This window comes from Xiphophorus maculatus, chromosome 6, assembly GCF_002775205.1.
Source record: "Xiphophorus maculatus strain JP 163 A chromosome 6, X_maculatus-5.0-male, whole genome shotgun sequence".
NCBI lineage: Eukaryota > Metazoa > Chordata > Actinopteri > Cyprinodontiformes > Poeciliidae > Xiphophorus > Xiphophorus maculatus.
In genome coordinates this window covers 3,595,541-3,620,884 of record NC_036448.1, presented here as the reverse complement: position 1 = coordinate 3,620,884, position 25,344 = coordinate 3,595,541, and the positions used below count along the sequence as shown (strand labels likewise).

At 39.9% G+C, this 25,344-nt stretch overlaps 3 protein-coding genes and 4 non-coding genes across 11 annotated transcripts; 1 reads left to right on the top strand and 6 right to left on the bottom strand.

Moving 5' to 3' along the window:
* The first annotated feature begins 1,158 nt into the window (after window positions 1-1,158).
* Window positions 1,159-24,932, top strand: LOC102234693 (DCN1-like protein 1). 4 transcript variants are annotated; one of them, XM_023334991.1, is made up of 11 exons: window positions 1,159-1,342; window positions 1,465-1,606; window positions 1,720-2,883; window positions 3,040-3,255; window positions 18,871-19,084; window positions 20,318-20,486; window positions 21,242-21,372; window positions 21,450-21,532; window positions 24,168-24,264; window positions 24,367-24,444; window positions 24,552-24,932. In XM_023334991.1, the coding sequence occupies exons 4-10, from the start codon at window positions 3,154-3,156 to the stop codon at window positions 24,441-24,443; spliced, it is 873 nt and encodes a 290-aa protein (XP_023190759.1). In that variant the 5' UTR covers window positions 1,159-1,342; window positions 1,465-1,606; window positions 1,720-2,883; window positions 3,040-3,153; the 3' UTR covers window position 24,444; window positions 24,552-24,932. The 4 variants fall into 4 exon arrangements, with proteins under 4 accessions (XP_023190759.1, XP_023190760.1, XP_023190758.1 ...); XM_023334992.1 differs by lacking the exon at window positions 1,720-2,883; XM_023334990.1 differs by having other exon boundaries at window positions 1,465-2,883.
* Window positions 4,646-11,914, bottom strand: eif4a2 (eukaryotic translation initiation factor 4A2). Of its 2 annotated transcripts, XM_005802380.2 has the most exons (11): window positions 11,809-11,914; window positions 9,873-9,930; window positions 9,623-9,755; window positions 9,267-9,406; window positions 8,691-8,859; window positions 8,501-8,610; window positions 7,290-7,433; window positions 6,317-6,454; window positions 6,157-6,246; window positions 5,789-5,868; window positions 4,646-5,462 (listed from the first exon to the last, which is right to left on the bottom strand). In XM_005802380.2, exons 1-11 carry the CDS (start codon window positions 11,835-11,837, stop codon window positions 5,318-5,320), a joined length of 1,236 nt encoding a protein of 411 aa, XP_005802437.1. In that variant the 5' UTR covers window positions 11,838-11,914; the 3' UTR covers window positions 4,646-5,317. The 2 variants fall into 2 exon arrangements, with proteins under 2 accessions (XP_005802437.1, XP_023190757.1); XM_023334989.1 differs by lacking the exon at window positions 11,809-11,914 and having other exon boundaries at window positions 9,267-9,335.
* On the bottom strand, window positions 7,061-7,250 carry LOC111609004. Its single transcript, XR_002752967.1, has one exon. It is a non-coding gene; the product is annotated as a small nucleolar RNA SNORA81 (small nucleolar RNA).
* Window positions 7,479-7,658, bottom strand: LOC111609005. The gene has a single exon (XR_002752968.1). It is a non-coding gene; the product is annotated as a small nucleolar RNA SNORA81 (small nucleolar RNA).
* On the bottom strand, window positions 8,939-9,014 carry LOC111609006. Its single transcript, XR_002752969.1, has one exon. It is a non-coding gene; the product is annotated as a small nucleolar RNA SNORD2 (small nucleolar RNA).
* LOC111609007 lies at window positions 9,504-9,580 on the bottom strand. Its single transcript, XR_002752970.1, has one exon. It is a non-coding gene; the product is annotated as a small nucleolar RNA SNORD2 (small nucleolar RNA).
* On the bottom strand, window positions 16,655-17,624 carry setd9 (SET domain containing 9). The gene has a single exon (XM_005802379.3). It carries the CDS (start codon window positions 17,546-17,548, stop codon window positions 16,712-16,714), a length of 837 nt encoding a protein of 278 aa, XP_005802436.1. The 5' UTR covers window positions 17,549-17,624; the 3' UTR covers window positions 16,655-16,711.
* Window positions 24,933-25,344: the final 412 nt, after the last annotated feature.

Here is a 25,344-nt window from a genome sequence, read left to right as displayed (position 1 = left end):
TAATTTAAAAATAAATGTGTCGGTGATATTCAGTGGGTTTGATATCAGACGGAATGGGTCAGGAGAGGAACCGCTGACCCGCCCTCTGCATTTTGACCCATCTACTACTTTATAATAATTTCATAAAATAAATGTATTATTTACTTCATTTATAATTTATAAACTGCACCTGTAAAGGATACAGACGAGATCAAATTCACACTCAGTCAAAAATCAACAGGTCATTTCACGTCTTTGTTTTGGTTTCTTGTTTGCTTCTGGGTTTAAAATGGACCTGAAGGTCATTATAGAAATAATCTAATGCAGATTTTCAGGATTATAACTTTTACTCATTATTGTTCTTGGTTTGTCAACAAGAAGTGTCAGAAATAAGACAAAATATAATGTTTTCAGTGGCTTTTGAGTTGGTTTGTTGTTTCCTATTTTATACTCTTGTAGTCTTTAATACACATTATTCTATTAATTATCCTATTATTATTATTATTATTATTATTATTATTATTATTGTGTCTGTTTTATTTGTCCCTACTTCATGTCACTTTGCTTTACGAATAAAATGAATTGGGTTATTTTTAGGGGGTTGGTCAGTGAACAGTTTATGCAAATGCAGGTTGTGTAAGATTGAGACACTTAAGAAATGCTCAAACTTACATTTTTAGTTGTGAAAACTTCACTTCGTCTTTTTTAAAATATGCCAATTAATCCGTTTTTTTTTGTTTGTTTTTTTGCTGATATCTGCTCTTTCTCTGTGCACCAGAATCTATTTTAGATTAGGCTTACAGGTCTTATGTGTGTCTAAACACAACACTTTGGTTTGTCAGTATTGTGTGTGTCATTAACACCGCTCTGTGCGTTCACCTTCCTTTTATTTGAAGAAGCAGTATTGTGTGCTTTCCAGCCACACTGTATCGTTTTATGGCATAATCAAGTAATCGTGTCGTCTTCAATTATCAAAATGCTTCGCAATTTAACGCCTTGAAATCGGGCCTCTGTCTCTTTAAGAATCGCCTGCTCTTTCCGACACAGGATGTCATCACATCTACATTCCTCTGTGAAGCGTTTACAAATATTCGTTGGGGCATTGGACTGAGAAGCAGCTCCTACTGATGAGCTCAGCAGATCCTCAGTTCGACCAGATGTTTGCTAATTGCTGCTGGCTAGTCTGAAGGAGCTGGGTGGGATATTTGTGGTGGAGGGCTGCTCTGTGAGGTGGAAGTCTGGAGGAGCTTCGTCTGCGCAGGCGGCACTCAGTCCAACCAGGCGTTTTTGCACCGCTGAACGGTTGCCATGGAGATTAAAGGATTTCTCAAACATGCATGAAAGAATAAAAGAAACACTCCAGGTAAGTTTTTGACGTGGGAATGACAATGTCATTTAAAAAAAAATAAAAGTCTTTTTCTTTTTCTTTTTTCCTAATACCATCCCTTTAAAAAAGTGCCATTTTGTGGCCCGCGCTCTCCTCAGGTCCTCGTCAGGTAATCAAACACCGCCTGGATAAGCTGTGCGCCCGGTTTCTAAGCAACGCTCGCACAAAGAGAAGAGTCCAGGCGTCGGGCCTCGACCATCTGCCTGGGCTTTACCGAGTTCCCTGACTGTTGCTTTATAGGTGAAGTGGCTTAAAAACGAGGATGAACATTTTTGAACTATATATATATTTTCAATGTTGAAATAAGTCATCCTTCCACGCATCCGTTCTTCATACCTGCTTCATTTCTGCAGGCTTTCTGGAAGTCGGTGCCCCGTCTTCAGCTAGTGAGGCGGGTAAGCCGAGTTAGTGATGAAATCATAGGGACATATTTTATTATATCAAACCACCTGGGTAAAGTACAACGCCTTAAAGACTTTTTTCTTCTTCACCAAGTCGATGTGCCTTCAAGGCAGCTTCTGTCTTAGCAATGAGTCTGTCAGAAGCTGTTTTTGCTCTTTCATATTTTTTGAAAGAGCATATTTTGTCCTTCCCCGACAAGGAAGGGGAAGGACAAAATAGGGGAAGGAACTCCCCCTTCCTTGTCATATTTATTAAGAGCTGGTTATGAAACATGTTCACATTTCCATAGACCTTTTGCATGACATGGAACTTCCTCTTTGCAAACTCTCTGCATGTAATAACCTGCTGTGGTCAGTCTGTTTGTTGCAGAACTACAAGAATCAACCTCAACTTCCAACATTAGCTCACAGTGTGTCGTACTTGGAGGCTTTTGTCTATGAGTGCATTTTCAAACTAGTATTTATATTTTATTAACATGTCTACATTCCCCCCTTTTGCGTCACGTCTACCCAGAACTCTTCTCAGTGTGGATAATGTCAGTGTCAAAACGATTCGTTCCTCTGATGCATTTCGGCTAAACACGACTCGTTCGGGAAGTTTGTTTCCGATAGGAAATTAGAAGCGTCTCTTTAAAGGTAATAACGTAACGTTGGATGAGCATCAGTTTAAAAAGATAAAGTGTTTTTGTGAAAATTGTCTGACTAAGCTTGAGCTTCAGTTGCAAAGAACGGGCAAAAGTTTGCAATGGTGGTTATGAAATATGTCAGTAGTATTGACCAAAAGAAAGGAATCATTTTCTCTTCCCTTTTACAATCATTCGTTTTGATCCATCACATAAAAAAACCCAAGCAGACACATTCCAGTCTGTTGCTGCACAGAGAACCAGAACTGCATGAGAGCGTCCTCTGACTGAACAGAAGTGAAAGGCTGAAAGTGAAAATAAGCCACCAGATTCCAGACCACTAAAAACCACACTGAGGAGACAGATCCTAAGTTTCCCTTTGTAGAGGAAGTGCCTTAATATTCCTCTTAACACGTATTTCAATGAGTTTTGATTGAAAAAGGTCTGAAAGGGGCAACATTATGTGCTTTCCAGCCACAGAGAATCCAATCAAGTAAGTTAACTTCAGTTGTTTTGACTTCCTAACTTAGCTTCTTGAAATTGGGCCTCTATCTCTTTAAGAAACTCTTCTCTTTTTGAAACTCCACCTTCAGGAAGTCATCACAATACGGCTCCTCTATTAACCCTTCAACAATGTTTTTTTTACCAGAGTTGCACTGAGAAGTGGCTCCTTTAATGAACTCGACGGACATTCAGCTCCGCCGGGTGTTTGCTGATTGCTGCTGGCTAGTCTGAAGGATCAGAGTCACTGGGGAGGAGGGCTATGTTCGTCCTCAGTGGTGGAGCTGGGTCCACCCAGGTGTTTCCCACAGCTGAACGGTTGCCATGGAGATTAAAGGATTTCTCAATCAAAGCAACACTCCAGGTATGTTTTTGATGAGAGAATAATATAACATTATGCAACGCTAAAAAAAGAAAAGGAAAAAAAAAGTTGATTTTACATCATATTGCCTCCTTAAGGTCAATTATCAAAACGTGTTTTTTGATACTTTGCCCCTTTAAAACTTCTAGGCTCCTGCTCCTTTAAATATCACGCACGCTGTATTGTTGCATAAAAAACTGGTTTAATTGCTGCCAGGCTATTAAGACTGGATTTATATTTATGTGTCAAATTAAACATCTTTTAAGCAAATTAGATCTAAACGATTTCTTTTTTCAGGAGCTTTGGATGAGACTGAAGCTTCTGAATGACAATAAGAAAATACTAACTGCCTAAGGATAATAATATTTAATTGTTCAGATATTTGTTCAAATTAACATTTAAAACTTCACGGTTTTGTTACCTTGGTTCCTAAAGAAGGGCTTCAAGCTTTCTAGCCTATGTTGAAAAGGCTAGATAATTGCTTTGCCTGAAGAGGGCGCACAACGTCCAAATCGAATGCTGTGATATAGGTAGTTCAGTGGAATTGTGGGTAATGCAGTCATGAGGTTGTAAGAGAAGAAAAAGGCTCAATGGATTTTAAAAATACTGAATTAGCCCTTTAGTTCTGCATAGAGTCGTAACTTGTGAATTATGTCCAAGTGAAAAACCGTCTTCACGCTCCAGGAATATTTTTACAGTGCATCTACTGTGCGCACCACAGGGGGGCGCCATTTCCCACTGCTGTGCCATCAAAGCAAATGGGAATCTTGTTCTCGGCCCAGATGACCCAACTACTTAACACCAGTTTTATGGTAGTTACAAAAACTACAAATGTTTAATGCTATAATATGAATACCCTATAAACACGATAGAAAAGATGATCTGTTCATCTTCAATACCATTTTTTAAGCCTTTGATCAAGTGTAGAAAAGTTATAGTCAACTACAGAAGTCAAGTAAAAGTAGGTAAAGTTGACTTGTATAATTCCAATCCAAAATATTAGCATGGATGACACAAGAACACATTTTACTCAATCATATTTACTCCCATTCATAATTGTGTAGTTTGTAGAATTTTAAATCCATTAACCTTGTTACATTTACCACTAAAGAATGTTAACTTTCTGCAAACTTACAATTACTAAATATAGAATACTAATGCAATGTTTATTAGGGTTAAGATATTTTTGCCTAAACAAAATACAGCAAAAATACACACTTTTAGATTCTAGACACAATGCAGTTCTGATTTACTCCTGGTCGCCTGCAGGGGGAGCTCTACACCACTCCCCCCTCAGTCAAGTTTCTAAACTAGATAACATTCATCTTCCAAAAAAACTCATCTATGACCCTCACACATTCACTGACCTAAACACCAACGACAGCACAATATATTTACTTACAGCAATTTCTGTTTATTAAGACATTCATACACTTCAGGAGAGGAGAAAAAAAAGGAGTCAGTGGGGAGTGGAAATGGCAATATACTCTGTTAAGGGTAAAACCACGGCAACAAAATATGGCCAACCTATAAGGAACTCTGATATAGCATGTGGGATTAAAAAAAATATATATGGTACATTTAAATTAAACACATTCACAAAAGAAAAAAAAAAGCAAGTGAATCTACAGTATAACATGACAAGTGCCTCTATTAATCAGGCCCACAAGACATTGCACATATGTTAGCATAACATAATTTGCAGACTTTATACAGCACTTATACCTTTTAGTCCACAAGTAGGTTACTAAACGGTGGAGAACATCGAATACACGCATCTTATTTAAACATGAAAAGAAATACCTGATAAGGACCCTAATGTTTACACGCCCCATGGCTCTGTAGCTCCAACCAGCCGGCCAACGAGGTCAGAACTCACAACTGTCCAGGAGGGACCACCATATGAGTCACCTCGCTTTTAACGCACACCAAAAATCGGATCCAAGGTTTAGCATTGAGAAGTTGGGTTTTTTTTTTTCCCCCTCGAATAATATAAGCACAATGCGAGTGGACGATCGCTATCACTGCGTAAAAAAAGGAAAAACAAAAAGATAGACCTCAGCGCTCAAATCAGGTCGGCCACATTCATGGGCATCTCCTCCACGGTGGTGTTGTAAAACGTCTCGATGTCTCGAAGAATCCTCTTGTCCTCCTCGGTGACGAAGTTGATGGCAACTCCTTTTCTGCCGAAACGGCCGCCGCGACCGATTCTGTGGAACGACGAGGAGCCGTTTTAGTCCACAGCAAAGATACGCGATTCAACACAGTCCCTCCATGATGTGGAGAGGGTGTTTTGTGATTATTTCGGCCTAAAATTACTGATTTTGGGGCCCTTAGTTTTCAGAAAAGTTTCAAATTTTTAAGCATTATTGTTTGTATTACAAGAAAAGTTGAAATTGCTGCAAAAAGACAATGTTTTAGCATACATGGTTAATATGTAAAGTGCAAATAACATTTTTCATGGACCTCGTTGAAATAGCAGCCTTGACACAAATAAAATCATGTCATGAGGAGAACTTGATTTGCTTCGTCTCACCTATGAATGTAATTCTCACGATTTGTAGGAAGGTCATAGTTGATGACCAGGGAAACCTGCTGAACGTCGATCCCACGAGCCTAGAAAGAACACGCTCATGTGAAACCAGCGCCAAATCCCACAGATCAACAAAGTTCACGTTTCAGAATGTCGCCCGTGTTTAAGTAGCAGGTTCCCACGTCAGCGGAACCCACTGTGGAGAACGAGCCTCAATCTCCCCAACCTTCCACCTGCTTGGCCATTTTTAGACTGCTGCAGCATTTTAAACCAATTGGGTTGCTTTTCAGAATAAAAAAAACAAACAAATAAATGATAATAAAAAATAAAATTAAAAAAACCTCAAAGTTTATTATCATTTTGATACTAACCAGAAGATCAGTTGTGATCAACACTCTGCTGGACCCAGAACGAAACTCTCTCATAATTACATCCCGCTCCTTCTGGTCCATGTCTCCATGCTGTGAATTAAACAGTCGGTTAGCTGAGGAAACCAAGTCAACATGCTAACGGGCTAACAGGACGCCATACCAGAGCAGATACTGTGAAGTCCCTAGCGTGCATCTTCTCAGTCAGCCAGTCGACTTTTCTCCTGGTGTTGAGGAAGATGACCGCCTGGGTGATGGTCAGAGTCTCATACAGATCACACAGAGTGTCCAGCTTCCACTCCTACAGACGGACAGAACGGATGTCCATTACCCTGCAGCAACACTGGGTTTAAACTAGGCCTGGACCATATGGCAGAAAAACACTAAGCGTTTCATATCAGTGAGTAGATAATTACTGATTAGTTTTTTGGTTCTAAATATCTGAAATAATGCCAAACTGGTGCCGTGATCTCTCCTGTTTATATTTAAGCAGTTATGAGGCAAGGTGGGAAAACCAGGTTGTTGGTAGGTAATAAAAAAAAGTTAATTGATTCAGATTCAGAATGAGAAGTATTTTGGAAAATGTAGGCAGAAGAAAGGCTTTAGCTGCTCAACCTCTCACAGCCAGTTAAGCTGAGTTGGTTGCATCAACTAACTCGCTCTTTGGTTACCTAGCAACAACCTGTATGCCAACTTGCGCAGCAGCAGTTTCAGGTTTCAGCAATAAACAGCGTGCAGTGAAAACTGCGGACAAAACAGGTTACAAGTTGGACAGTATTTCAGACACTTAAAAACCAAAACTAATCAATAATTATTGATAGAGTTTTTCAGTCCCATCGTCCAGCCCCAGTGCATCACCATACATGCGACTGATTTACTGTCCAGTCCTAATTAAAACACACACAGGATGTGTAACACAGGATCTTGAGACTGAGGAGAGCGGACATTAAGAAAGCGGTCCCTCCCAGCCTCGTGTGCGACCCCGTGAACTTTAGTCTCCTTCCCTGGTGTACCCATGCTTACACGGCCGCAGGAGCTGAACCCGGCCGGGCCGGGTCGGCTCGCGCGGTTTCAGCAGGGTGCTTTGGAGAGAAGAGGTGGACTGGGTGGAATAGAGGGCGGACGTGCAAACCAACCTCTCTCTCCACGTTAATGTAGAACTGCTTGATACCCTCCAGGGTAAGCTCCTCCTTCTTCACCAAGATGCGGACGGGGTCGCGCATGAACTTCTTGGTCACCTCCAACACGTCAGCGGGCATGGTGGCGGAGAGCAGGACCACCTGGAGAGGGAGGAAGCGTTAAGAGTGGAGGCGACGAAGACGATTGGCTGTAGCACTTGACCTCGAGACCGCAGCCAATGAACATTAAGAAAGAGGTTCGGCTGCGTCTCGTTGGCGGTTCGGTGCGCGATGATCTCCTTCTGCGTGAAACTCTGCTGGCATTATTGCGTGAAACAGATCGACTGGGTCACACAATTACAGCAGACTTCTGTAGATGCAGAAGGCTTCCTGACTTCAATTTCTGGTCAATTTTTACCAAACGTAAACAATAAAACTGAATTTACGGCAATTGCAACACAGATCATTTTAAATACAAAATCTTTTTTTAAAAAAAGCTGAAAGAGGAAAGATGAGGAGGGTTGAACTCAGAGCTGGGCGATAAACTGATTTTGTCAATGTATCAAATGTTTTGTTTTGTTCAAGATTTAGTTTTTGGAAAATCTGGAGTTTCCCCCCACAAAGCACTTCTTGAGTCTATTTACTTGGACTTTAAATTCAGGTTAACTGAACATTTGGGTCGAGGTAAGAATTGTTTTTAAATTACAAGAATAAAGCTGTAATTGTACGAGAACTCCAACAAGAAAAACAAAAAATTTAAATGATTTATTTTGGAATCAGTTTTACAAAAACAATATGCATCTTTTATCATCATCAAGTTAGCAGTAGCCGACTTTGAAACAATAGTGCAAACTGAATGTTGATGGGGGCAAAAAGTGCAAACTAAGCCTTTTTTCCTCCCTCAATAAAACACTTTTCTCATAACGTAAAAATTTTCCATCTTTCTAATATTGTGTCTATATTCTCATAATTAAAGTTTTTTGTAACCAGGCCCTGGCACTCCATCATACAACTCAAAGGGATGTTTGCAATGAAGGCCACTTTCTGAAAATGTCACTTGTTTTCTTCTAGAAAACAAAGAGCAAAAAAATAATCTAATTTTACTTTTAAGCCTCATCACCCAACTCTAGTTAAACCTGGATATGAAGTGAATGAAAGGACAGGTGGATCAAGGAGAAGCAAACATGGACAAGTTATGGACAAACAGAATAAAATCTGGAGTTATATACTTGAATGTTTGTGCTGAGCTTCTGGAAGATCTCATAGATCTGATCCTTAAACCCTCGACTCAACATCTCATCAGCTTCATCCAGAACAAACATCTTGATCCATTTTGGAGCTGAAGGATACAATAAAAACAGTTCAAATGTGCTCAATCAGAGGCCAAAAATCAACAATGCTACAGGCTGCGTTGCTTACACAGATGCCTCCTGTTGAGCATGTCGTACACACGGCCCGGCGTACCCACCACTATGTGAGGGGCCTCGGCCTGGAGTTTCTGAATTTCACTGCGGAGGTTGGTGCCTCCGATGCAGGCGTGGCAGGTCGCCCCCATGTAGTCACCCAGAGCCAGAATGACCTTCTGGATCTGCGGAGGAGAGAGACGAGCACGGGTTCAGGACGGCCGAGTGTGGACCGGCGGTCCAGACGAGTTCGCAACATCTGCTCAGTGATCAGTAAGTCAGAAAGGAACTCTCCATCTCAAGAGTCAGTCCCGAAAGATGGTATACCATCACATCACTCAAGCTCTCCACAGACACAAAGAAACTCAGCCAAATGATCTTTCAGGCCGATGTAGCCATGGACAGAGACTACACCAAGTCACACAAAGATCTTCTTAAAAAACAAAACCACAACAACAAACAAACAAAAAAAACGTTCTGAAATTTGTGACAAATCCATAAAAGATGGTACCTTCGCATCTGAACAGTGTCCTCAGTATGCTGCCTAGGTCTGAGACACTGTTGAGGTCACATGACCTCAGGAACAGCATACCTGCTGAGCCAGCTCTCTGGTGGGAGCCAACACCAGAGCCTGAGTCTCCTTCTGCTCAATGTCCAGCTGCTGCAAGATAGAGATGGCAAACGTGGCTGTCTTGCCCGTTCCTGACTGGGCTTGGGCAATGACATCGTAGCCTAACGGTGAGGAAACACATTTAATATCCCTTCATAGAGCATCCTCACACAACACAGAGGCACAACTACAGAAGTCAGCGTTAAATCGGATGACATTGAGTGATCAGTAAGGTAATAAAAAGTATCCCCATTTGTTGGGTAAGTCCCGAAAGATGGTTAAGCATCACTTCACTCAATCACAAGGCGCTGCCCCTGTGTCCAGCTCGATGCCTGTACCTTTGATGCACGGGATGATGGCCCTCTGCTGAATGGCAGACGGCTTTTCAAAACCATACGCGTATATTCCCCTGAGAAGAGACTCCTTCAGGTTCATATCATCGAAATTGTCTGTAATCTCATTCCAGTTGCTCTGGATTGGCAAGAAAGAAAGAAAGGGGAAAAAAAAGAAAATAAAATTGAAAATGTCTGAAGGCATTATGTGTCCCTACATTAAAAGTGGAATGAAGAAATCGTGTTTTGGATTCACCTCGATGACACCATCAGGCTCCATTCCTTCTGGCCCCCCATGGTCTCTATCTCTTGAGCTGTTTGAGAAGAAAACAAACCTGGTGAATGTCTTGCTTATACGTCGCTCAGGTAAGCAGCCTTATCACATTCTCAGAGTTTCCCCCACATGCGATTGATCATTGCACACCTTCAGAATGAAGTTCGTTTTAGAATATGCTAAAATATAAAGCAAAACCAACACAGCCGGCTCCTGTGCGCTGCGCCTCTGTCGAGAGTGAAGTAAAACTAGACAGTTCGAGGTAGAGGGAAAGAAACGTACCTAAGGAAGGTTGAGTTGAAGGCATTTTTAGTCAAAGTATGTGAAAACGACACCAACTTTAACATATTGTCACCTTCTTAAAATAATGGCCCAAGTCATCTTTTGCCAAAAGATTTAGGCCATTATTTTTAGGAGGCTGAACAACAGTAACTTAACTGATAGTTTGGCCATTATGCGTAAGGTTTCAGACATGTTCTGCAACCTCAACCACACCATGAAAAAAAAAAAAAGAAATTCCTACAGGAAGCCCTCATTTTTATCTGTTTTAACATCTCATTTTACTCTCTGGCCCTCAATTTTGGATCTTTTTGTTTAAAGGGGTACAACGTGTCAGTTTACGTAAAGTATTGGAAAAGCAGAGGGAAACTAGTAATATTTTTTCAACAAGTACACTTTAAATTTTGCACTTCCAAAGTAAATATCTTATATTTTTTCATGGAAATGAACCGATCAGGGTTTTTCGCCTGTACAGATTCCAATTCTATCCATTTTGATTTAATATTTGTTCTAACGTACCAGTGACAAAGATGTGCTGTGTTTCGAACCCAACTGAAAATGAATCCCACCTGTTAATGTATGAAGTATGCCCCTAATCCTTTTATTCAATATCAGACTGTGATCGAGCACCAGAGTATACGCTCTCATGTTAAAAACAAAGGTTGCACGAATATTTACTGTGGAAACATTTGAAAGAATCAGAAAAATCCCCAGATCTACCACTTTCTGGCACATACGTGCTCTAAAGTACATTTTGTGCTACTGCATAGCAAAACAACTCCGTACATTTAAACAGGTTAACAACTGTTATACAAGCTTATGTTTAAGAAACCTGTAAGGTTATATACTTCTGGAAACAGTGTCGAATTTTTCAGTGGAACAATTTAGCCACTAGCTGAATCCTAAACTATAAGGCATTGAGGGGAAGCCGCCCTGGGAAACGAGGCTCTGCCACATCAAGTGAAAAACCCCCCATACTGCACGTGTAGTGAGTGTGCCCGGAGCGGTTCGGGTCACGCCCAGAGTATCTCATTACCACAGCCCGGAGCCTCAGTGGGCGCACGTGTCAAATTCCACGAGCCGGCCGTCTTGCTACCTGCCCGAAAAGTTTTGGGTTATATAACCTCGGAAGGGTTCGTTTAACCCCGGGAGAAAGAGAGTCACAAGCCCCAATTCGGGTGTGCTCCACGTTTTTTTTCAACATGGAGTTCCGTGTGCGCGCCTGTATCGCTGATGGCCAATATGTCGGATAATTGGGCCTGTACGGGCAATGGTGGCTTCTATAACTAGGCCGAGAAGCATCCTGGGCCAGCGGTTCCCCTTGCAAGCACCCGCCTCTTTAATAAAGAAAGAAATAAAACTTCTATGTAAGGGAAGACGAGTGTTCACAGTAGCTCACGTTAATTAAAAACCATAACGACTAATCCAAATAATGCACCATAACGTTAATGTATAGCACTAGTGTTTCACTGCGGCTAACTGCTACGCTAGCAACCAAATCACTCCAAAAGCAGTTGGGCCTAACTGACTCGATATAAACTAATACGTTGTCAGGCAACTTACTGAACACTTCCGGCCGTTCGGGTACAGTTAAATATTAGTTTATGTCTCGGGAAAATCTCCAAATGTAGCTCTTTACCTGTTGTAATCAGCAGAATCGCTAGACATGATCCGTTCACCACTTCAGCATGCGACTGAAAAGATCGCTGATGGCGATGCCAACTGCATTTAATGCGGCTGGACTATTTTCGCTGACATTTCTTATGCCCAGTTTTATTGGAAAAATAGTGGCAATTAACTGACTTATTGCATTTACCGCCGTTAGCTTTGTATGATAGCATAATATCAAAATAAATATTTTATTAAGTGATAATATATTTTAAAATGTACAGACTATATTTCTCAGCGGAAGGATAATGCAGTAATAGGTAGTGCATCGACTGCTACAGCGTCTCTGACAGGTCAAAACTCGGCGTGACGAGGTTGTGCAATAATTTTAGAGCTAGTTTTCTGTTAGGGATGAAGAGTTGGAGAAATTAAATACTTTCAGAACAAAATAAACATTTTGTCATTATATATTGTGTAGATATTTAAATAGACACAATCAACGTGCGGCAATAACGCAACTTCGCAATACCTAAATTGTACAACGGTTTTTGTTCTTATAGTAGTTTAAATCACATTTTTAAAACCAGACATTGTCAAAAACAAACTGTTTGTACAGAGAAATCTGTATTGTCAATCTCTGCTCCTTTATTCAGGAAGAGCTACACACTCTTTAAATATCATGTAACCACATTCACGCTATCCTATCTTGCACTTAGACTTTCTAATATTTTGGATTCTTGCTCCGTCGGAACGCCTCCAGCATCATCATCATACAATGATGTCTTAGTGATTAATCTTAAATGTTGGGACGCAAACAGAACATACGTACAGCCGGAGATTCTTGAAAACAAGAATATGGTGATAACCATTTGGACCTTTTAGATTTTCTCTTATCAAGACTTGAATACACACCTCTCCACTATTTAGACCAAAGTCCAGCAGCATGTTGTAGAGAAACCACGGGTGTTTGTGTAGCCATCAACAACTTTGCAAAACCAGTTTCTGGTGTGGGTTTGGGATCATTGTCTTGTTGGCACTCAGTTTTGAAGATGTGACATTTTAAAACAGGCGTTTCTTTCTTGGACAGCACCTGTCAGAGTAAATCTTATTTTAGACTAGAGTCACTCTGGTGGTTCCTGGATTGCTTCCAACCATCATGACTGATGTTGTTTCACATGAGGTTGACAGAATGGGTCCTACTCTAGACGAGGTTTGACCTGCCAAGCCACAACGACAATAACATGTGTTTAATGGAGTCAATGTGAGGCGTTTACATCAGCATTGTAAAACCTAACTAATTCTCCTTTCATAAAAAAAAATATATGCACATTTCTTAGTTGTTTCCCCCCCCCCTCTCCTTTAGGGGGTCTTTTTGTGGGCTCTAGTGTCCCTTATATGAAAGTAGGCTGACAGGAAAGAGGAAGGAGAAAGACATGCAGTAAATGTCGCCGGGTCTGGGAATCGAACCCATGACGAGGACTCAAGGCCTCCAAATGTGGGTCGCGCCACCACAGCACGCCCCATTTCTTAGTGTGATTGAGTAACTTAACCTGTGCCATTTCAGTGAGCGTAACTTAACTTAGTAAATCTGAGCATGCAGTAATGATTTAAACAACACCCAAAGCTAATTAATTCTTGTGCATATAACCCCCAATACATTTCAGAAGCACATTCTTTAAAAGAAAATTTCTTTACTGAAACAGCTCTTGCCTTCTGCTTTTTATTGGTTCTGTCTACTCAAACTTTTACAGAAATCAGTGATTTTTTTGCCCATTTTTCAGAAAAACAAACACGAGCAAACGCAACGCTACACACTCAGCTAGAACGAGATGGTCATGAAAATGAATGTATAGCTCACTCATGGTACGGTTTCACAAAAATACGTCCCGAAAAATACCTAATAAGTGCTTTGATAGTGAGCTCAGTCTTTATAAACTGACTACATAGTTTATAAAGACTACATAGATGAAGCTTTGGAGTCTACCGTTGAACCTTTAGCATCTTAAAGCTAGTTTCTGTAACTGGTTGCTGCTGCTGTGGGATACCTCTCTGGCCAGTCTGATCACTGACTAATGACTAAGCTCATTTTAAAAAATGTTTTTACCTCAAAAAGCCCTCAACTTATTTAATTCAAATGTTTAGATTAACTACATGAAAAAAAACAAGTTACCATAAATCCACTTCATTTAATTAAAGTCAACGTTGTAATAAACGCTACACCTCGTTTGGACTTTGTTTAATTGAGTGTTGGCGAAACCATGATGAGGTTCATATGCATGCAGCTTTTCCAGTCAAATACAGTGCTACAACTTACAGTATAATAAATCTTTGCTATCTGTCAAGCATGGTGTAGGTAGCATTACGCTGTTGGGGTGTTTCACTGCTTTTGATCCTACTGGTGCATCACACAAGTTGGGTGGAACAAATGAGAATGTAAGGACTGTCCCTAACGTCTACAAGTTCCTCCAAAATAAACAATACACATATAGACTGTGAACATGTGGAAAAAGTGTGTTCCAGTAGGGAAATCGTCCCAAACACGTCCAAACTTGTTTTGGAATAGATAAAGCGGGGCGACAGCAAATTTCTACAATGTTCAAAACTCAACCCAAACCTGCTGACGTTGTTTGGTGACGTCAACCCCTTTAAATGAACTTTATGAAGTGTGATCAAATATCCAGACCTAGACTTAGACAATCTAAATATTCACCTTGAAGCTGCAGTATGTAACTTTTATGAAAGGACATTTGTTGAAACTGTCACGACACAGTGACATGGGATGTGACAGATAATCTGTGGAAAAAAACTGATCTCTGCCTTCTCCAAGTGCTGACAAACTTGTGATTTCGGTCTAGTTTCTAGTGCACATATATGAATACACTTGAAACAACACAAAACCAACTTAAAAGTAAGTTTTCAACAAGATGTAGTAGCTTGTTTTTACATGAATAGCTGTATAGCTGAATAGAAGTACTTCTTCTGTTGGCAGATTATCCTTCCTCTGGTGTTAGCTTTCTGCTGCCATCTGTAGTGTTAGCGGGTCATTTTGGACCCGTGTATTAAATCAGCCATAAAATACCCTAAAAACAATCTTTTATCATCCAATGTTTTTCTTAACTCTTGTTTAGCTGGTTGGGCTCCCTCATCCATGAAAAGATTGGTTTTCATATTTTTTTGTGGCCCCCTGGGCCTTTGTTTTAACAGCATACCCCTCGTTTTCAATGTCTAAAAAGTGGTCAAATGAACCTTAAGAGAAGAAGGAAACAAAATAATCAGTTTTTCTGTTACCTGAGTGTAACTGAGAGATATTAAAACACATTTCTTAAATGTTGAACTGAACAAAAAAAAAAATTTATTTTAATATGATCAAATATAGTAACATCTATGGTGTTTCGGGTCATTTTGGATCCGTATATATTTACTTCAAGAAAAGAGCAAAACCTCTGGCCCTGGGTTGAACATCAGTGGAAGGAGTTGCACCCATCTCTCCCAAACATCCCTGATGGGAGCCAGCTTGTCAGATTTTGCTCTGGTGTCTCGATTGTCAAATCTGAGGACTCTTGAGATCATCTGAAAGGTCAGAAGAGACATTGTTGCCCGGAAAATATTTCTGCCCGTTGATGCATCCCAGAGACTCTCAGTTGCCTCATTGCTGGATCTGTAAACTCCAGCAAGGAGGAGAACACCAATGTAGGCATCCAGGTACGTCTCATCAATGCCTTTCCACGTGTTGCCATGGACTTTTTTCCCCTCAAGGTTTGTCATAGCAATTATGACTTTTTTTAATGACAATGGCAAAAAAAAAGATCAAAGCACGTCTTGATGTCACTTACTCTTGTCACAGCAAACCTCGTGACCCCAGGGGTCATTTTGATGATGTTTGCAGCAGCTGTCCTTCCATGCACTTCAGGAGGAACTGTGCTCCAACGGATGTTGCCACATTTGGATTGGAATGATTCAGCAGGAGCAGCTTCAGCACCAGTGACCTCCTCTTCAGACTGATCAGTTGTGTCTGTTTCTTCCAATTGGTACTCCACATCATCTTCGTTCTCAGAGACCTGCTCATCTCCATCGCTAAAATCCTGTGTGTCCTCTGCCTCATTTGCAGCAAAGATGTGATCCAAAGCTTCATTTACAGTGAATCTTCTCCTCATTGTTGCATCCTGTGAATTGGAGATGTGTACTCTGCAAGTCACCACCTCTACATTCAAATGGCTTGACAAACCTGGACATGTCTCCCTTTGTTTGTTCTCACAAAAAGGCAAAGAGAAAAGCCCCTAAATGAAGCTCAAGTGGTTGGAGGAAGAGGCTGTTGGTTGATTGTGTGTTCATGATTTAATTTTTGGCATTTTTTATTGTTTTATAATTGAAAATTTTAACCGGGTCACAAATGACCCGAACACCACAAAAGTCATTTTTTTCACCAGAGCACTTTATAATTTAGCAAAAAAAAAAAATTTGATTTTACTTTGTTTAAATGGAAGTCCCTGACAAAGTCAAAAAGTTTCAACGCAAAAAACAAATGTATGAAGTACTTTTATGCATGCTAAAACTCAAAACGGGTCCGTAGGGACCCTAACACCATAGGAAGGTTAACTTATAACAAGACATTTTTTTCCCCATGTCATAAGTGAAATCATCTTCCATTTATATCAGTATTAATGAATTGTTGACTCTAAGCAATCACCTGATGCTTTAACGTTACTTATATGTTAGTTTTGTCTCATTTCAAGTGCACTATGATAATTGCACAAGAAACTAAACCAAAATTACTTGGTAATATTTTCTGTGTTTTTTGCAGTGTGCCACAAAACAAAGTGAGAATGATGTCAAATAGAAATCGCAGTGGATTAATAAAATGTCTGGAAGCCTGCTTATTGTGTTGCTTTTTTGCTCTTTATTTATTTATTTTTGGTAAGAAAATGTGACTATTTTCAGCGCACAATGGTGTAGTAGTTGGAGAAAAGTTCCTCTCCTGCTCTTATGTCTCTGAGCGACACCAGGACCACGCAGCGCAGAGGCCTCTGGGTACAGTGCTGGCTGTAGTTGACGTTTGGCAGATACTGGCGGAGCTCCAGGGGAAAGCTGTCCGGGACGTCGTACTCCTGGTAGCAGACGTTGGCGGGCCTTTCGTTGGAGCAGTTGTTGACGTACTGACCCACGGCCAGTGGGTTGAGCGGACTGTCCGTCAGCCAGCTGGCGTCACTTGTCAGGTACGGGCCCATTCTGTCCCTGCCACTGCACGACCTGAACACCATCCTGGAGATGCCTCTGTCATTCCCATCCACCAGGACCCCGTCAATACAGCGGAACACAAAGGGGTTTCTGATGGACTGAAGGAGGATGGGCTCGTAGGGCTGATAAATTGTACCAGGATACATGGCAACTGTTGCTCCTTTGGGTACGACTCCTCTGGTGACAAACACCCCGGTTCCCGCAAAGGCTAAAGAACTGGGCCTCCTCTCGATGCAGAATCCCAGAGTTTGAAACAGAACGTCTCCTTCGTTCTGCTCCCGGTGAAGCGGAAACCGGGGCGGGAAGTTCGTGTGGGCTCCCAGGAGCAGCCCCCCGCTGTTCCTGAGGAGGGCTCTGGAGAGCCCCAGGAGGCTCTGCGAGACCTGCTCATCTGGGATCACTTTGTCTTCTGAGGGCTCCGTCACCCGCCGCAGGGTCTTCTCATTCTTCGACAGGTTAAACACAACCCAGGGCACGAAGCGGTGTCTGTAAGATCTCCATTTCTCTCGAAACCGCCGGAGAGCCGCTGTAAACATCCAGGAACCAAACGGGACAAGGAAGCAGTTTGCTTGCTGCGTTCACGTTCCCTCGAAAGGGAACGGAGAAGTGCGTCACACCCGGTACGGCGCATTCGAGCTACTGGTGGGAAAATTAAAAAATAATAACAAATAAAAGCAGGTCGGAAACCATAGGTTGCGATGTAGGTGGTAATTTGTAATATTAACTACTGGTAGAAATAAAAGTGAACTGTTAGAACTGTTAGCGTACATTTTATGTACGCTACAGCCATGTTGAACACAAGGCCGCTTGAACGCCTTCGATTTTCCAATAATTTTATTATAACATTTCTATCTTTCTCTTTCTTCCATTTCTCTCTCTACACCTCTCTTCCCTCACTAGGAACTCGGAACTAGGTATTCCGACCATGACTTGAACGCACTTGCGCTCTTACGTCACTTCCGAAAAGTTTTGTATCAGTTTAGCTTTTTTTAAAAAACAAAAACTAACATAAGATGTTTAATTGTCTGTGTTGAGCAGGTCTATCCAACTGTTGAATGCAACTCACGACTATAGTTTCACATTTGACACGACTGGCCGTTCGTGGGGGTTTCACTTTTATTTTGAAGCGTAACTTTGCAACCGGAAAAAGGCTTGTAGTTCAATTTGTAAAAACTCAGTTGCTAGCTGGATGGGAACGAAGAAAGTCTGGTCGAGACAAACATGGCAAGAAAATTCTGTCTTTTTTTTGGTTCCTAATTAGAATAGTAGTAGTTTGAGTGGGTTCAATAAGGAACCTCTCCTTACAATAGCGAAAACAAATGTAGCTCGTCTTGTTAGCGCTAGGTTAGGTAAGTACCTAACCCCCCGTGTTTAGTTAGCTTGCTCTAGGGAAACTCCTCGCTCTGATTGAAGGTTTTGTAGCTGCAAATGGTGGACCAAAACCACAATTAATCCTTAGAATCAGAAATAGAACCATCTTAAAGTTAATATATGTGTGATGGCAAGTAACCTGGTACTTTTATAATTATAGTGTGTTTTAATTAAAATTGGAAGTAAGTACACTTAATAAACATGTGCATGTCTCAATCATTTGAATGTGTCAAAAGTCAAATGTATTTTTAGTTATTTAAATGTAATATCCGTTAGTTAAAATTGTGAACTTATGTTGGAATTGTAGGTAATTGTTTTTCTTTTTCTTTGTCATGTTTAAGTGTGATCATAAAATATGAAAGGTAGTAATTTCATGTTCCATGTGCTATATGGAGGCCTTACGTAAAAAAAAAAAACAACAACACGTTTGCACATACTTAATAATTGCAGTTTATTATTGTGTGTGTTGTGTTTTTCTTCACTGCAGAACAAGCTGAAGTCCCTTCAGAAGGACAAAGTTCGTCAGTTTATCATTTTTACACAATCCAACGAGAAGACTGCGGTGGCCTGCTTGTCTCAGAATGACTGGAAGCTAGACGTTGCCACGGACAAGTTTTTCCAGAACCCAGAGCTCTACGTTTCAAATACTAAGGGGGGCTTGGACAAGAAGAGGCTGGAGCAGCTGTTCAACAGATACAGAGGTAAACAAGATGCTGGGTTTTCCCCAGTGTATTATAAGCCTGGCAGGCCACCAGGCTTTACTTGTGCCCCCACAGCTACTGTTGAGCAAATAAATTGCTTATTTATTTAAGACTTTTTAAAATGTTTGCATTTTTTTATGACTTTAGTTGGTGTTCAGGTATTAATATTCCAATCTTTCAATAATAGATAATTATCAAGTGATATTTTCAAATTTCCTGTCAACTTTAAAAAAAAATTTAACTAAAGAAAAATGACTGCCCTAGCGCCCAACCACCGGGCTTAGCAAGTTTTCTGGGGTGAATCTTGAATATGAAAACTCATGGAAACAACCCCCCCCCCCACCCCCACTGCCCAAAAAAGAATGTTGGTTTAGCTCAGTTCAGTCAGATACACAACATATCTCGCAGAAGATTGGGCGAAAGTGGTGTTCATTATCCTGCGTTGGTGTTTGGTGCCACCTGAAGATGACGGTTTCAATTAAATCCATTTTCACAGTCACTGATAAAAGGAACAAGGGCATCAATCTTCTTTAAAAGTTTAGCATTTCCAGACATGAATTGGTTTGTGACCAAAGAAAAATCTTCTGGCCGACCTTGTTCTGTTAGTTGACATTGATATGTCTGAAGTTTTAACAACAACAACAGGACCTCATCTTTGTTTTGGTTATTTCTATCCCTTTAACCTCTGAGTCTTGAACCAATCGACATGGTGTCTTTCAGACCCCATCCCAACCAGGTATTGTTTCTGCAACTCAACTTTGTGGTCATTCACAGAACGATCGAATTTCTGTCATTGAGTTCAGCAGATGTCTGGTAACGAGACATTCATTTGATTCAGGTGGGAAAATAGTTCAAAATGAATGAGGAAAGAATTATTTGGCAAACTAAATATTACCTGGTGATTGAAATTGGTTCAGTGTTCAAAACATTTTGCGGTGTAGTAAGTTCATTTTAGGTGCAACAATGTACTAACCTTGTCGTTTTTGTAATTCAACTCAATGGAATTGATTAAAAACTAGTTTACCAATTCTTAGTCTTTTTTTTTTTGCAGTGGCAGAAAGCATTGAGCATTCCTTTCAGATGCTCTATTATAACTGTGAACATTGATGTTGATCAAGTTTTTTTTTTTAATTAAACTGCTGTATGCCTTTAGCAAAACAATGGTCAAATTAAGAACCATATACTTCTACTCAGCTATGAAGTAATTCCACATTTTTCCATTCCTGATTTTAGAACCTCACGATCACAACAAAATAGGCGTTGACGGGATCCAGCTGTTCTGCGATGACCTGGGTCTGAATCCAGCCAGTATAAGTGTCCTCCTCATAGCGTGGAAGTTCAGAGCAGCAACACAGTGCGAATTTTCCAAACAGGAGTTCATGGACGGCATGACCGAACTGGGGTGAGAGCATTTTGTTATTTTATTGGGAGGGGGGGTTCCTTTTGTGAAGCGTTGTCCACAAAACAAAAGCTGCGTTTCCATTGATCTTAAAATTATGCAAATTGGAATTCTGAAAATAAATTTTCATGGCAATTAAAAAAAACTAAATCATGTCTTTTGATACAAATTTCAAGGATTCACCAGAAAGCCTGGAGGTAGGGGCCCCAACGGTCCTCCGTGGTTTTGAGTAAAAATGTTTATAGTTCAGAGGAAATTTGAAAATCTGGCTAGACAATTATCTGTTGCAGGAAAACATTTGTCCAAAAAATATTTCATCTAGCCTATTGGGGGTGCATGTAAAGCCTGGTGGCCCGCCAGGCTTATAATATACTGGGGGAAAGCCTGACGTTTTTGTTTTGGAATGAGTTTTTTGGCTTTGTTAAAAGTTGTGTATTTCAACAGAAACACAGTTTTTTTTGCATCACGTTTATCACATGACATGTCGGGATACACAATTGGATGTTGCGACTGGCGAAAAAAACGAAGACGACGACAGGAAATGATAGGAGGACGATAGGGAGGCATAATTTTTAATAACGTATCGGTTGAACAAACTTATTTACGTGATTTTAACAGCATCTCTTATTTAATGTAAATACCGCAATTGTGAAATTGTTGGGTTTTTCTTTTCCGACATTAGCGGAATATCGACACTTTTGTGCACATTTGTAATGGAAACGCTGTTGGTGAAACAAACCCTTTCTGTTCTTTCAAAGGTGTGACAGCACAGAGAAGCTGAAATCTCAGCTGCCAAAGATGGAGCAGGAGTTAAAGGACCAGGGCAAATTTAAAGGCTTTTACCAGTTTACATTTGATTTTGCCAAGAATCCTGGTCAGAAGGGATTGGGTAAGAATCGCCTGCGTCCCGGCATGTTTGTTTTCTCCGCCTCAGTTCTAATGACCTCCTGCTGGTTTTCATCACAGATCTAGATATGGCGATTGCATACTGGAATTTAGTCCTGGCTGGGAGATTCAAGTTCTTGGATTTGTGGAACCAGTACTTACTTGTAAGTTGAAATTCTGATATACATCTAGCTGGAGATGTTCTCTTAAAGTGAAAAAACACACACACGCACGCACACATACACACAAAAGAATAATTCTAACAAAAAGTAAGCTAAAGGAGTGCAGAGCTGAAGAGCTTAATATAATGTTTGATCAAATGTATGAAGATTTTATTAGGGGTGCAAAAATAAACTGACTGACCTGTAAATCGACATTGATTTGGTTTTTTTCTTCCTCTTTTTAATATAGATATATTTTAAACATTTACAATTGTCACACCAGTGTTGCCAACTCACACTGTCGTTATATTTGTCGACTTTTCATCCCAAAAAAATCGTCAGGTCAGGCTTTTCGATAATCGATTTCAGCCAGAAAACTGTAGTTTTATGCAACAGATCACCTCAAGTTGGTCCTCAACACACCCTGCCAGTGCTGAACCATAGTGGTGGCAGCATCATGCTGTAGGTGTGTTTGTCTACGGCAGGGACTTGCTATTTTATAACGAAATGAGCAGCCACTTTAGTCTCCTGATGAACAAAGCTGGTAGACACATAACCCAAACAACCTGGACCTGTAATTATGTGCCACACTTTCCAGATTAATACATACATAGAAATACTTTTTACACACTTTTATTTGCTACTTTGTGTCGGTCCGTAGTTTAAAACCCTTATTAAACACATTGAAGTTTGTGAAAAGTTGAAACATTTCATCAGGTATGAATAATTTGCAAAGTTGCTGGATTTCAAGTTGTTTTTTATTTTTATTTTGGACATTTGAAAATGAGGGATTTTTTCCCCCTCACACAAGCTCCAGTTCTCTTTACCCAGTTTCTGCAGATAACAGGACTCCCAGTCCCAGTACACATTCCTGCCAGTTGCGAAAGGAACGCACCTTAATGTTTTTTTGAAAGCTTATCGCACAATCTGGCAAAATGAATCATCAGAAGCTGCCTGTTCTGTCCAGACAGGAGTGGACTCGCCGAAAAAGGAAGAGTCTCGTCTGTAAACGAGGTCAGCTGAAAAGAGTTGTTTATCAGGACATTTCTGATGTCAATTGTTCATGCCTGGCTATGCATCAGGAACAAAGGTTTAATAATCATATCTACCTAGCTTGTTCTTAATGTCTGCTGACATTGTACAGAATTTATGCTAATTTGACTCTGTTGAGCTTTTTATCATGTTATAATGTTATTCCCTCATCAAAAACATTCTGGAGTCTTGCCTTAATTCTTTCTTGCATGTTTGAGAAATCCTTTAATCTCCCATGGCAACCACTCAGCTGGACGGACATAGCCCAACTCTCGAGACAAAGCTCCTTCTCTGAGCTGCAGTTCCCAAGCTTTGCAGCTTCTGCCTCACAGCTCCTTCAGACTAGCCAGCAGCAATTAGCAAACACCTGGTGGAACATCTGAGCTCAGTATAAGAGCTACTTTCCAGTGAAATGCTTTTAAAAACGTTGCTAAAGACTAAACAGAGGAGCCATGTTGTGATGAGTTCCTGAAGGCGGAGTTTCAGCAAGCGCAGGAGTTTTTAAAGAGACAGAGGCCCAATTTCAAGGTGTTAAGTATCAAAGTCAAAATTCTTTTAACTTATGTTTGATATATATTTTAAAAACAACTGAAGGCAACATAGTTACTTGACTTTGCAAGCCTGTGAACACGGTGTCAAACTGAAACATGGATGTGGCAGCATCACACTGTAGGGATGTTTTGGTGTATCAAGGGCTGATCTAGAACATAAAGCCAATATTTTTGGGGTGTCTATCAAAGTCTGTAATCTTAATCTAGTAGAAAATTAGTGGACAGAGCTGAAAAGTCTTGAGTGAGCGACATAATATATATGTAATATTTTTATTTTTAATAGTGCAAATACTGAGGACACATTTAGAAACTTATGAATTCAAGGAAAATTTCAATACATATTCAAGTAGTTTAGCAAATAGGAAGTACATTTTTTAGTTCTTGCTCATATTAAACGGAAAGTTTAGTTTGATTTAATGTCGGATCAAAAATGTAAATATCAACTGTATTTGTTTAAAGTTTAAACATTAATTACTTCCATCACAGTAACAAATTTTGCTCGACGATAAATTGTCCCCGAGGTTATTGTGATAAACATTTATATTGCTGTTTTGAGAACAATTTCAAGTAATAATGGCATAAAAACATTCTCATAGATCAATACAATTGAAATATTAATGGACTTTTTATAGCAGAACTGGAAGACATTTTAAATATCCAAAATAAATAAAACGGCTTAAATGACAAATATATTGGATGATGAAGTCTCTGTAAACAGAACTGTCTTTCAAAAAATGGGAAGTTGAGACCAAAGCACCAGACTGAAGACTTTTGTCATCCAGCTTTTGTTAGAGAGACAGAGAAAGAGAAAACAATAACTTGAAATGATTGAGTTAGTTTTAATTCATCATGCAATTAATTGATTTATTTATTGTGACTGGCCTGTTTCTGGTTTCTCAGTAGTGTACGCATACATGTAACTATCTGTGACGTTTCTCTAAGGCAGTGGGTTAAAATGAAAAGTCATTAAAAACACACGAATGGGGGAAAAAAAAATAGAAATTTGTTTAGACCAGCTTTCTCCATAATTGCTAATATTGTGCATTTGATTACAGGAGCACCACAAGAAATCTATTCCTAAGGACACCTGGAATCTCTTATTAGACTTCAGCACAATGATCACAGATGACATGTCGAATTATGACGAAGAAGGTTAGGGAAACTGCGCACTCAATGATCCGGATAGAAAATCCTTCAACTGTTTTTAGTATTTTTTGGCAAACCCTCATGTTCTGCCTTGTTCTTCCCCAACAGGAGCCTGGCCCGTCCTCATAGATGACTTTGTAGAATTTGCACGGTCGCACATCGGGACCAAAAGCTCCAGAGTTTGAGGTACAACTGATGGAAGAGTTCACAGTTTGTTGAGCATGCCAAGCAGGGATTATGACGCCTTTCAAACACTCAGGACTAAAATGTTGTGTTTTTTTTTTTCACATCAGAAACTTTATATAAGTGGTGTTTGTGACCTGCAGAGGAGAAAAGAAAGGCCCATCTTTGTTGTTTGTGGTTGATGAGTCTAAAGACTTCAGGATGTTTTATGTGCGCTCAAGCCAGCTGGAGAACCATCACCGTTTCGTTTCCCGGTCGTGGTCGTCTTTGAAGAACACGTGGATTTACTTTGAAATTCTATTGGAAATTCTTGGCTTCTTAAAGGGATATTGCATTTTAATACTGATGTACATTTCTTGTTTTTGTTCTTTTGTGTGTGTGTGTTATGATGTGTTTGTACATCGAGCCAGTTTAAAGCACTGGAATTTTTAAACACGGTACTGTTTAAAAATAATTAAGGGATAAATAAAAGTGACCGCCTGCTCTCATAATTTTTTTTGCCTCATTTTAAGAAGTCTACTTAGCAGAAGCAGCATGAATTTAAATCATATATTCCAGTTTTAAATACAGAATTTTTAAACATTTTATTTTTGAATCTCATTTTGTGGCATACCTATGGATGTATGTCCACAGACATTATCTTCATTTCTTCTTTAATAAAAATATTCCCTTCTGATGTGAAAACTATGGAGTGCCCAACATGATGCATTGTTTAATTTTTTTTTCTTTTTTTACATAGCTAAAATAAATTTTAAATTATTATATTTATTGTTGCATGTATTTCATAATTTTTCATATTTCATATTCAGTAACTAAAGGCTTATTTAAAAAAAATGGACACAAGGTTATTATGTGCAAATCAAATTAATCCCAGATTTTATTGTTTAGTTATATCTGTGCTGC